The sequence below is a fragment of the Phyllostomus hastatus genome, unplaced genomic scaffold (genome assembly GCF_019186645.2).
Source record: "Phyllostomus hastatus isolate PE091 unplaced genomic scaffold, TTU_PhHast_1.1 phas_scaffold_755, whole genome shotgun sequence".
Classification (NCBI taxonomy): domain Eukaryota; kingdom Metazoa; phylum Chordata; class Mammalia; order Chiroptera; family Phyllostomidae; genus Phyllostomus; species Phyllostomus hastatus.
In genome coordinates this window covers 5,922,178-5,934,744 of record NW_025334039.1, presented here as the reverse complement: position 1 = coordinate 5,934,744, position 12,567 = coordinate 5,922,178, and the positions used below count along the sequence as shown (strand labels likewise).

Below are 12,567 nucleotides of genomic sequence, written 5' to 3'. Positions count from 1 at the left end.
CCATTTGAGGTTCTTCTCTCCGTGAAACAGGTCATCGGCCTTGAATAAAAGGTTTGGTGCAGCACCATTGGTAGGGACCAACAGCGGAAGCCGGCTCCGCACCCCCAACAGGGAACGAAGGAAGTATAGCCACAGGATGGAATGTGCGGCAGGACAAGAGCATCGACCCTGTGAACAGTTCTCAGAAACAACGTTCACCACCCTCTCCTCAAGAAAGAAAGCTGCAGAAGGAGAGTTTTTACACTTGTATGAAGATTAAAGGCTTGAAAAACTAGGCCACGTGTCACCAATGATTATCCATATAAACGAAGTATAACAACATGCATGGGAATCATATGTGGAAAACTCAGGTTAATAGCTCCCTCTAGGGAGGGAGTGCCTGGGGGAGGGGTACAAAAGGACATTAGCCCTTTATACAGTGCTTTATTTCTTACGCTGGAAAGGAGTTCCTTGGGTGTTCTTTATATCTATATCTATGTTGGGGCATGTAAATAAAGTGAGTGTCATCTGCATTCTAAGAACTGTCTTATTCTCCAGTGAGACTCCTAGCTCTTTTTATTTTTATTCAAGAAGAAATGTTCCCTGTAAGCACTTCACTGCTCACGACTGCCTTGGACCCGAGGCCTCGGTGGGGTGACAGCAACGCTGGTGATTTACTATCTGTCTTGTCCTGCTTACCAGGCCCAGGGGTCACAGGCAAGACTTAAAGTCCAAATTTTAGAGTAATAAATCGCTTTTCTGCCTGCATGCCCACTCTGCAGCCCAGCCCTTGCCCCCAAGAATGCTAAGGTTGGCAGATGGTTAAAGGATTTAAGGATTTCGTGACCCGATCACTTGTTTAATCTCTTACTTCAAGCCACTTGTTTCTTTGTTCTGGAACTTATTTCTCCCCCGCCCTGCCTCTCCCCAGGCCCACCCCTTCAAGTTTCAGCTTCAACGCTGTATCTGCAAGAAACCTGCCCTGTCTAACTCTCTCTCAAGTATGGGTTAAGGAAGCTCATGGAACCTTGCGCTCTCCTAAGGTTGAGAGGGGCCCAGAATGACTGTCTGACTCGTCCCAGTCTCCCCAGCACCTATATAGGTCTGAAAACAGTAGACACTCAAAAAATAGTAGCTGAATGCGTACATGAGAGAGTATGAGCGCCCTGAATATCTGCTGGAGGGAAGGCACGGCCATGGGGGCAGAGGTGGATTGGGTACAGAGAGTGAACGTGACAAACACAGAGTGCGCCTTCTCCGTTTGTTTTCAAAGGACCAGTCTACTGAGAACAAGGAGGGTGAGGCCTGAAGCAATTGTTACCTCCAAGTGTCTAGCCTTGGGCAGCTTCATCAGACCCTCTGTGTCTCCATCCATGAAATGATACAAAGGAGCAAACTCATCACTTAAGAGCTCTGACCTGTGTGCTCCCTTCCCCAGAGAACGCACAGGAAGGCGCCCAGTGGAGGACTGGTGGAGGGAGCGAGACCTCTTGAGTGCAACCTCCCCAAAAAGCCTGGTTGTAATTTGATGGCCCTTTACTGAACCACTTGCAGTGAAGGCTTGCAGGAGACTATTTTTTTTTTAAAGAAGGCATGGGACCTGAAGTAGTAGAGGCTGAAAACTAGAAGCTATGACAAATGTTAACATAAATGCATGAAGAACAGGCAGAACAAATTCCTGAGCACCAGTGGGACATTTGTGGGTTTGCAGGTCTGGGGTTTGGAATATTCCTAATCACGTGGCTCCAGTTCACTAAGACATCGGCTTCTTTGCTCCCCCTCGCCTGTGCAACACGTGCAAACACAGCGCCTCTGTATCTCTGTTATAAATATCAAAGCTGTTGCCTTGCATTCTGATGTTGTTACTGGCCGAGATCTACAAAGCTACAAGGCCCTTGGGCAAGCAACATCATCTCTTAATGGGATGACGACTTGGGTGCTACTCACCTAAGGAAGAGATGGGCTCTTGGGGCCGTGCTGGGAGAAGCCTGCCCTCCCCTGCAGACCTCGCTTTTTCTTGGAGGAGCCAGGATGCCTTGTCCATGCTCCAGGTGGGTGGGGGCTGAGAAGCTTCCACCACAGGGAGTACACACATCAAGAGCTGCCCTTCAGCATTTAAAGGTCATGAATTTTGTATTAACAAGCATGTATCTCAAAAACACTGCATTCAGTATGTAGGGATTCTTACTGAACACTTACTATGTAAGTACTCTGAGGGTTTTACACATATGACCTCATTTAATCCTCAGAACTACCCTTTGAAGCAGACGCGGTTGTTGTGCCCCTTTTACAGATGAAGCACAGAGAAATGGAACGGCTCTCCCCAAGCCACAGCACTGTCTGCCCAGAGTCTGCGCTCTCAACCACTCTCCTGAACTGACTCGAAGAGGCTGCAGGACCATGTGCACAGCACAGTGCCTGCCAGTAACCATTAAGTGTTTTTAAGGACTGGAAAAAAAAATACTCCAAACTGATCACAATGTTGCCTTGACTGGAAAGTTTGCAGGACGGCAGGATTGTCAGAAAGGGCTATTGCTGTATCTCAAATGGTCTATATGTATGTTAAAGAACAGTGTGTCGATCTGTAATTTTGGAAACCATAATCGTGCTTGAAAAAAAGAAAGTGAATGTGTCCAAGTGCTGACAGTGGTTTATCGTGGGCGGTGGAATTATGGACATTATTTTTCCTGTGTTTTGATGCATCTTTCAGTTTGGAAAGAAGAAAGAATACCTGGTAAGAGATCCTCCTCACCCCAAAGGAGAGGATGGGGCCAGACTATCTACACTTTTAAACAACCTCAGAGGTGCTCAAATGCATAGCGACAGCTGTATTCGGCAGAGGGGTGGGGGTTCAGAGAGAGCCGATGGGCTTTGGAACTGAGACCCCGAGTCCAATCCCACCTGCACCCCATGTTGGCTGTGCAGTCGCCTCATGGAACATCGATCTCCTCATCCACAAAAGGATGGAAAAGGTATGGAGTAACACCTTGTCCACCAAGCTGAGTGAGGATTCAGTCAAGCATCATCCATGCCTGGCTTATCACCTGAGGTGGTTCCACATCCACTACAATGATATTTTCCTCATTGCCTTGGCACTTTGAATAATTACACTTCACTCTGCACTTGCTAGGCTGGTAGGAAGGGCAGAAGGCAGGCTGGACTACCCAATGTGTAGGGCAGCTGAAGTATGTACATCTGGAAAAAAATCAGTACATACTAACACCAACCCTTTCTCCAATCAGCCAGTACATCCGCCTCTGTTTTCTTCTCTGTACATGGGTATAATAACACCCCTTATTGACCAGGGCAATGGAGACTTTGGAGAATGCTTTAAAAAGTTCACCTGGGCAGTAACCACACAGTGTAATATACAGATGGTATATTATGGAATTGTGTACTTGAAACTTACGTAACTTTAGTAACCGATGTCACCCCAATAAATGTAATTTTAAAAAGTTTATCCAGAGTATATGCATGCCCAAACACACACACACACACACACTCCTTGGGTACATACACTGCACCCAGTCCAGGTAATTTAGTTACTTGTGGTTTATTTATTTAGTTGAAAACATCCTATTAATTGACTATTAGTTAATGTATTAACTGGAAATCTGGACCTCTCAAGGGGAAAATGCTACATTGTTGCAAAGGAGCATGTGACAGGCACGTTGTTTCCCTTAAGCAGTCTGCCATTCAGAAAGCACTCTGTCTCGCTTCTCCCCTTATGGCTTGCTTTCACTCAGGCAGGCATTTCCCCAGCCCTCAACCCCCTTTTTGAATAGCCAAGTTTTCTTTCTTTCAATAAACTATTTTTAGATCAATTTTAAATTTACAGGAAAATCTAAAGGACAGTACAGAAAATTTCAACATACTCTGCATCCAGTTTCCCCTACTGTTAATATCTTATATTGATGAACCAACATTAGTGCATTATCACAAACCAAAGACAATGCTGAATTTGAATTTCTTTGGTTTGCATCAAATGTCTTTTTCTGTTCTAGGATTCCATTAAGAACACCATATTACATTAATCATTATGTCCCTTGAGGCTCCTCTTGGCTAGGACAATTTCCCAGATATTCCTTGTTTTTGGCAACCTTGACAGTTTTAAGGGGTGTGGGTCCAGTATTTTGTATAATGTCCTTTAATTGGAATTTGTCAGATGTTTCTCTGATGGTTAGACTGAGGTTATGGGTCTGGGGGAGAAAAATCACAGAGAAAAAGTACCATTATGGCCTTGCCTGATATTAACCTTGATCACCTGGCTCAGCTACTGTTTGTAGGGGCCTCCACTGAAGTTACTCTTTTTTTCCTAAAGATTTTATTTATTTATTTTTAGAGAGGGAAGGGAGGGAGAAAAAGAGAGAGAGAGAAACATCAATATGCGGTTGTTGGGGGTCATGGCCTGCAATCCAGGCATGCACCCTGACTGGGAATTGAACCTGCGACATCTTGGTTCGCAGCCCAAGCTCAATCCACTGAGCTACGCCAGCCACGGTCTGAAGTTACTCTTTCTTCTCTTGTTCACATTGTTTGCTTTGGAAGTCACCCTGTTCCACCTACACTAGAGAAAAGTGGAGCTATGCTCTCCTTCTCTGAGTAGAGTATCTACTTAAATGATTCAGAATTCTTCTGATGGTAGCTTTGTGTCTTCTCCACTTGTTTATACATTCAGTCACCAGATTTAATTTTTAATATGTTTTATTGATTATGCTATTACAGCTGTCCTATTCCCCCCTTTATTCCCCTCCTCCCTGCCCCCTCCTTCCCACCCACATTCCCCCCACTTAGTTGATGCCCATGGATGGGTCCTACATATAAGTTCTTTGGCTTCTGCATTTCCTATACTATTCTTAACCTCCTCCTGTCTATTTTGTACCTACTATTTATGTTTCTTACTCCCTGTACCTTTTCCCCCGCTCTCCCTGCTCCCTCTCCCCACTGATAACCCACCAAATTTAATTTCATTAAAGAACTTGAGGTAGAAGTGAATTGCTTCAAAAATATTCCTTCTTAAATCCCAGGGCAAAAGAGTAAAACAAAGGTCAATTTCCTTTGACTATATTTAAATTTAATTCTGTTCTTAATTGAACACTTAATATATAAAAATGTGGTTCCACATATGCTACAGTGAGATGTTGCTCTGCAGAGAATATAAGATGACTGAGCCAAGGTTGAAACCAGCCTCAAGGCCAGATACAAACGTCTACATGTAAGGCAAGTAAGTGCTAATCTTAAAAGTAAAAAGTGTTTTGAGAATACTGCTAAGAAGCGATTCATTCCAGAAAAATTTGGTCAAAGGTGTCTGAGGCCAGGGCTGGTTTCCTGGGTACCGACCAGCGAGGGACCGGACTGTGAACGCAGCACCTGAAGTTCGGAGAGAACGAAAGACTCACCTGACGTCACACAGTCGGTTAGTGTAAGAGCCTAAGCCGAGCATCAAGTCTCCCGGGCAGAGACGAACGAAGCCCTTACCTCAAATAAGCGCAAGACCTTGGCCAGTGCACCAACTTTTTCTTTGAGTGAGAAAATCAGTGATACGGCGCCGCTTTGACTGGAGCTGTCTTCAATATAGCTTGTTTCCTAAAGGATTAAATACACTTGGTTAAAATGTTCTCTACGGTTTAGCAATTCATTCCGGCAAAACCTCCTGGACAGGCCATCACGAGCTGTTTCTTCTAGCAAAGCCTGGGATACCACGGGCTACACATATTCTACACAGAAGTATACAGCATGGTGGAGAGCAAGTCGGTCAAGGGCAGTGATGTGTTCAGTAACACCCCTCGGTCAGATGCTAACTTTAGGCCCATTATTCCCAGATGTCACCAGTCGCCCTATAGATTCAATACATTTCAATGGGCACCTACCAAGTGCCAGGTAATAGGGGCTCTGAGATCCACATATAAAGATGAAGGAGCTCAAAATTTGGCTTAATAGACACACAACAAACCAAATAACTGGGGGGAAAAGATCCTCAGCGGTGGTTCAAAAAGTGTCCCAGGAAAACATTGAAAAATACAGCAGGGAGAGTTCTAAAAATAGAACACACATAGGCTTTCGAGTCTGAAGACCTGGGTTGGGATCCTCTCAGATGGGCTACTCTGGGCAAATCGTTGAGTCTTTGGAGTTTCCTCATCTGTAGAATCAAGCTAACAATAAGCCTTGTCTCAACTGTATTCAGATGATGAAAAAATAAAAAATAAAAATAGTCTAAATAGACTATTAAGAGGAGTCTATAAAGATGATGGAAATATTTTAAATATACAAGAATGCCCTCTTGGCCTTTGACAAAGATCTCAGGGAAGCACTGACTTGTTTTTGTATACTGGGATCTTGGATATCTAGTTGTAGAAAAATAGTTACAAAAGTACACAAATAATCCATTGGAAGGTGGATGTCTTAAAACAAAAAAAAATATCAAGGATCTAGCACTTTCTACATGCATGTGACAGCAAATTAAGGTGGGATTAGGGTTGGCATTCCAGAAGGAGTTTGCTGAAATCTTTTGAATTTTTAAAATTCAGTTTTATAATAATATATAAAATTCCATGCATGCCCACAAATAAGTAGCATATACCTAAAAGCGGGAAGAAGAAAATGTGCAGAAATTTACTCTCTTATAAGCAAGATGAAGAAACTAGAGGCCTGGATGCTACATTATCCCACTGGGACGGCCGGTCGGGTGGGTTCTGTTCATGACTTGGCACAATAAGCCCGACATAAACACGGGTGACCCTTAGGAGGAGCTTCTTTTAATTCAGAAAATTCACATTTTCCAGAACCTCACCTAAAACAGAGGTGTGGAGAAAGAACCTAAATTATCAACTAGTGTGATTAGAGGGAGTTTCGAATGGATTAGAAGACTGAACTGTTATACACCTCTATAGGGATCAAGATGTAATCTTTCTAAGAAATGTTGAGTCCATTACTTATTAAGAGCCTGTAATGCTGCAGGCATTATCAATACTTGATTTAGATGATCTTATCTAATTTTTGTAACAATCTAGAACAGTGACTTTCACCCTGTGTGCTGCAAGCATTTCGAAAACATGCCAATACCTGACTATTTGGTCAGGGGCGCTGACCAATTTCCCCAAGACTGTCACATTAAAAAATGACAACGGCCAACACAATAGCTGTCTGGTGTAAGTCAATCAAAATTATACCTATTGTTTTGTCAAAGCTGCAAAGCAAGATATTTTTTGATTGACACAGAATTTCAGTAATTAGTTTATATGTGCCACAAGATGCAAAAGGTTAAAATTGCTGATGGAGAAGGTAGGTTTGATTAATTTTTAAGCACCTCCTTTTACTGATGACAAAATTAAGGCTACGAGAAGTTAAGTGGTTCACCTGTAGTTACAGTGTGAAGCAAGAATAAGAACCCAAGCTGTTTGATCCCAGGACACTGTCTATGAATCAGGACTTTCTGCAGACTCGACCCTGCCTTCTCCCTCTTCTAAGCCCTGCCAAAGATATGCAGATGACTTTCTGACGTCAGTCTTCTTCCTCCTACCGAGAACACTGAGCCCTTAGTCTTTCTGGTTTCCTTGAAATGACAAAGGGTTTCCCTGTTTCTAGTTCCCTTGGCAACATTCTCTTATCCTGTCGGCCTCCGAGGACAGTCCTGGGTTGGCCCAAAGGTCCGTTTAGTTTTTGCCATGAAATAAAAGACACATTTTTCATTTTCACGAATAACTTTATTGATTCGGATATGTTGGCTATCTCCTGCATGGTATAATGCTGATTGTTCTAAATTAATACCTTGATTTGATCATGATTAACTTCAGCTGGTCTATCCAACCATGACAGAAATCCCCAGCACGAAACTGCACAAACCACTTTTGACACATTCGATCAGTCCCAGCACCTTCTCCATACACCGCACAAATCCTTTTTTTACATTTTTACCTTTCCTGAAATAATAAAGCATAATACACCAAAAATGTTGCATATTTTCTTCTCTCTTCCATATTAAATGGCTGCACAAAAACCCACTAATTTTGATAAGTTTTTTTTAAAATGCATCCTTATGTGACAGCTGTCACAACACAATCTAACAAAATTGTTTCGAATGAAGTTCAAGATAACTAAGCGCTACTAGAGCCATCTTATGGGAAAAATCCAATAAACTTTTTGGCCAACTCCAAAACATAGTCCTGGTGCATCTCCACATGCGTAACCTTTCAATTCAGACATGAGTGCACCATGCTCAGAACTCCATCACCACCCACTTCCCACTCCTGTGCACGACCAGCCAGTCACCAAGTCCAATCCGACAGACGTGGCTCTCAGCATCGGATCCTTCTTTTGTTCCTACTGCCACGACACTAATCCAGCTCACCGATCCAGCCCTAGAAGAATTTTGCTCATGTCCTCCTTCAACTCAGAATTCTTCAGAGGCTCCCCATGGCCAGTAGGATCAACTACCTCCTTCTGATATGCAAGATCTCCTGAGGCCCCCAACAAGCAACGCCCCCCTCCACACCAGGGAACTGGTTTCCTCCTCGCTCTTTCAGCTCCTCATTGTGGGAAATGCACTGCACCCCTCTTTCTCTGACTCTTTCAAATCACCCGCCCTTCCTCAAAAGCCCTCTTGGGTCTCACTTCTCTCGGAAGCAGTTCCTCTTCAGTGTGTGCATTCCTTTGGCTTCTGATGTCCACATGGAACTTGATAACAATTGAGTTCATGTAGTTCAAGGCCTCATTTTTCAGATGGAGAAACTATGGGCCAAAGAAAGTGACTCACCTAGGGTCACACAGATAGAGGTCCCAGGTCAAGAACTCAGCTTCTAAATATCAGCCATTCTATGCAGCTTCCTCTGCTATTAGCATAATGTCCCTATTAAGTCCTAGGTTTCTTGCAAAGCAAAATCTTTTCTCTGGTTGCACTACTAGTTTATTCAATGCCACTCTGTGTCTGTGCTGGTGCCCTTTTACTTCCCCATTCTCCCCCATGAACTTTCTAAATCAGGGTTTCTCTGTGAGTGTTCCTTGGATCTTCATTCCAAAACTACCTGGTGATTCCTTGTTTAAATGCAGATTCCTGGGCTTCTCCCAAACCAATCAAATAAGAATATCTGGGGTAGGATCTTAGAATCTGCATTTTCAAAAGCATCCCAGAGGATACTTCACCATGGAATATTTTTAAACCACTGACAATAATACACAGCTTACTTTTTAAAATCATGACATTTCTCAAATGTGTCTGCAAATTCACATGTATGATAAGTCACCACTCTTTAGTGTTAGTAACATGAACGGTAGCACCTGCCATTGCCTGAGTGTCCACGATGTGCCGGGAGCCACACTTGGTGCTTTTCACAGTTAATAAACATCATCACTGGCAGCAGCTAGCGCTGTTCTAAGAGTTTACCTATCTTCACGGCAGCCCCATGAAGTGGGCGCTGCAGTGCTGCACATGAGGAAATGGATTCAGCAAGGTTAAGTGGACACCCTGCTCATAAGTGGCAGAGTCTGGACTTGAACTCAGGTCCAACGACTCCAAAGTCTTTATTCTGCCTCCCAGTGGCAGACTCAACTGGGACTGCATCTCCCCTTTTCAAGGACTGAGAGACTTTAAATGAAAGGAAGCTCATGGAAGTTTATGAAATGGTGTGGTCTTGGGTAGATGCTGATTTCAATTTTGCTGTGTTGACCTGGCATGGGACCTTGGGAAAATCTCTTTTAGAATGTGTTTTCATTGGCACACAATCTATTCCTTATTTATTTCCAGTAAACACGTGAGTTGACTTGGAAACACAGGTACCTCCAGGATGGGTAGAGACAAAGGAGAGTAGCTCAGAAACTAAATAAGGAGAAATAGGGCAAGGAGAAAGAACTTTACTACGAACCAGGGAAAGTTATTGTGAACATTGAGCAATACATTTAACAATAGAAACATATCGTGTCTAAGGAACACATTCATTATCTTTGGAAAAGAGCACTTTTCCAAATTACAAGTAGTAATATTCTTTAGCAAGAATATTCCAGGGGGCATTGCTTTTTAATCTTAGTGGGTTTTTTAAAACTTTTTTTATGGATGTTCCAATACAGTAACCTTAGTTTTGGGGGGACCACAGTAGGAGGCATTTATTCGCCTGCGTGGTTAAGCACACGCATAGCTACAGTGGTAAGACAACTGAAACAAGGTGCAAACATCCTGCCATAGACACACTACCCTGCATTCCAGCATTCATCTACAGGAGAAAGCAGTGAGGGAGAGGAGCACGCAGGGGTCAGAGTCCGGTCTGGTTTCAAACACTGACTTCACCACTCATAGTGTGTTTTCTGAGTTCCCCTGGTCTTCTGTTCCGTCCCCTGCTCTGTTTTTCTTCACAGCACTTATCTCTGCATGAAATTATGCGTTCATGGGGTTATTATTTTTTTTTGCCTGTCTCCTACACTAGAATGTAAGTTTCTCCAGGGCAGAAACTCTGCTGTGCCTGGCACATAGTAGGTGCTCAGTAAGTCTGTGTTGGGTGAACAGATGTGTCAACATCTCTTCCAGCATTGTGTGCTTGTTGCATGTGTAGAGCACTTGCCATACCGCATGCCTCCCAGCCTCGTGTCAGAACTGTGCCCAGTGTATGCCATCTACCTGAGCTGGGCGTTTTGCAAAGGCACTAACCGTGTCTCTTTTGCAGACTCTCAGAGCTGGAAGGGATCCTTAAGTTTATTCTAGCTCAACCCTCCAACCCCCACCAACTTTACAGATATGAAACTGAGCCTCTCCTCACCCCAATTAGGCTGCTTTCCCAACACATAGCTTAAGGAACCCCCAAAATGAGAGTCCAGGTCTTCTGACTTCATGCCCAGCATCGTGTCCACAACAAATCTGTACCAGTCACTCTGTCTGGCTCAGTGCTTGTCCCTCCAACCAATGTTCCAGATACATTTTGTTGAAAAACTAAAGTAATTGCAGCTCGACACCACTGGCATGCTCCTGTGATCCAGGAACTGTGCTGAGAGCTTTAGAGACATTCTTTCATTCAGTTCTCATACGAACACTAGGACATGGATATCTCTATTCCAGTTTTTCAAATGAATAAAGCTGAGGCTTTGTAAAGTGAAACACCCTGCTTTCCACGCACAGGCGGTACCAGGGCATGCTCTGACCCCTGCTCTTTGCCCCTAGTCATCAAGAGTGACAGTTTGTGGATCTCCGTCTGATAGAACTATACATTCTATGGCCCCCTAACCAGATGGCTGTCCCTAACTTCCCCCCATGGCTGGGGGGTCCTGTGTCCAGCAATACAGACACCAGATGGAGACCAAGTCAGGATCTGTCCTGGGATCTGTCTGACCCCCACACTGTCCCTCTTCAATCGCAAGTTCTCCTGTCTCCCAAGCATCACGTGCCATTCTCAAAGGAAGACTTCTTCTGAGGACTCAAAAAAGTCAGTGCAAAGTTCTGCAGTTTCTCTAGTTATACTAAAATATCAAGCACCCGCCCTCTCCAGTCTTCCCATTCTCTAGTTGGTTCTCACTAAACCTACAGACGACAGGTGCCCACAGAGGGGCATCATCTCCCTGAGCGGGGCTTTACTTGAGAACCGCAGAATCCAGGGGCGTCATAAGTTGAAAAAGGTATTCTGCAATTGTTCACCTCAAAAGAGATGCAACACATCCCAGACAATGGGACACACCCTGGGCATTATCCCCAAGTCACATTTAGGGGTCTCTCGCATTCCAAGTCCACGGCTAACTCTTGTTCATTTTCCTTTCTGTTTATTTTCTCCTTCCCCAGGGCTGAGTAAGCCTGAGACTTTTTGATGCCTCATTTTCTGCCAAAGGTAACAAGAGAATGCAATTTTTCAGTGTTGTCATTTCGACACATGGCCGAAAGCATTTTATAAACATCACAGGAAAGCAGATAAAGGAGGATTTCATTTCCCACCCCAGATGGTTAAGGAACAGCCCCTTCAATGTACAGAAGGGAAGGCAGGCAACACAGAGGAAGAGATGACCTGTCCAGAGACACAAGCTAGTTAGTGGCAGCTCTGGAAGCCAGATCCCCAACTTGTAAAGAGATGCCCTTTCCCTGAAATCCACACAGGACAGATGTCCACCCTGGGAAACAGCTGTTGAGGACCTGGGTTAATCCGATGACTTCCTGGACAATTCCATCATCTTCAAATGGATTCAGACTTCCTGGTGTGCTAATGGAAGCAAGAAACACCGACATTCCTCGGACTTCTTTCACGGGGGCCGAACTCCCCTCCCTGCACAGCTGGCTCACCTGGCCGAAGTCGGAGAGTTTCCTGGTCAAGCCTCCTCTCTCCAGGACCACAGCAGACATGCTGGCTCCCGCGAGTGAGGTCTCTGGCTCTGGGCTGTCTGGCACAGGCAGGTTTGCCAGCAGCACGTGGTGCTGAGGTTTTTAACCTGAGGTTAGGGAGGGGAGGACGGGTTGCACAGGTGTCTGATGCCATGCACTGGCCACGGTAACGCCCCCGGTAGGCGTTGTTCTGACGCAGGGAGCTCCAGGTCACCACCCCAGGGCGCAAGGAGTCCACACTTGGCTGCCTGCCCTTGCTGGAGGAAGCAGCCCCGCCAGCCATGCACGGGGCCACCTGTGAGCTG

General features: G+C 44.6%; 1 protein-coding gene across 1 annotated transcript in view; it reads right to left on the bottom strand.

The window, feature by feature from the left end:
* PAH (phenylalanine hydroxylase) overlaps positions 1 to 12,379 on the bottom strand; it is a 51,139-nt gene extending 38,760 nt beyond the window's left edge. Inside the window, exons 1-2 of the mRNA XM_045826604.1 lie at positions 12,224 to 12,379; positions 5,458 to 5,565 (exon numbers count right to left, since the gene is read on the bottom strand). Coding sequence (XP_045682560.1) covers positions 5,458 to 5,565; positions 12,224 to 12,283 — 168 coding nt within the window. The 5' untranslated portion in view covers positions 12,284 to 12,379. The remainder of the gene's footprint in view (positions 1 to 5,457; positions 5,566 to 12,223) is intronic.
* Between the last annotated feature and the right edge of the window lie 188 nt (positions 12,380 to 12,567).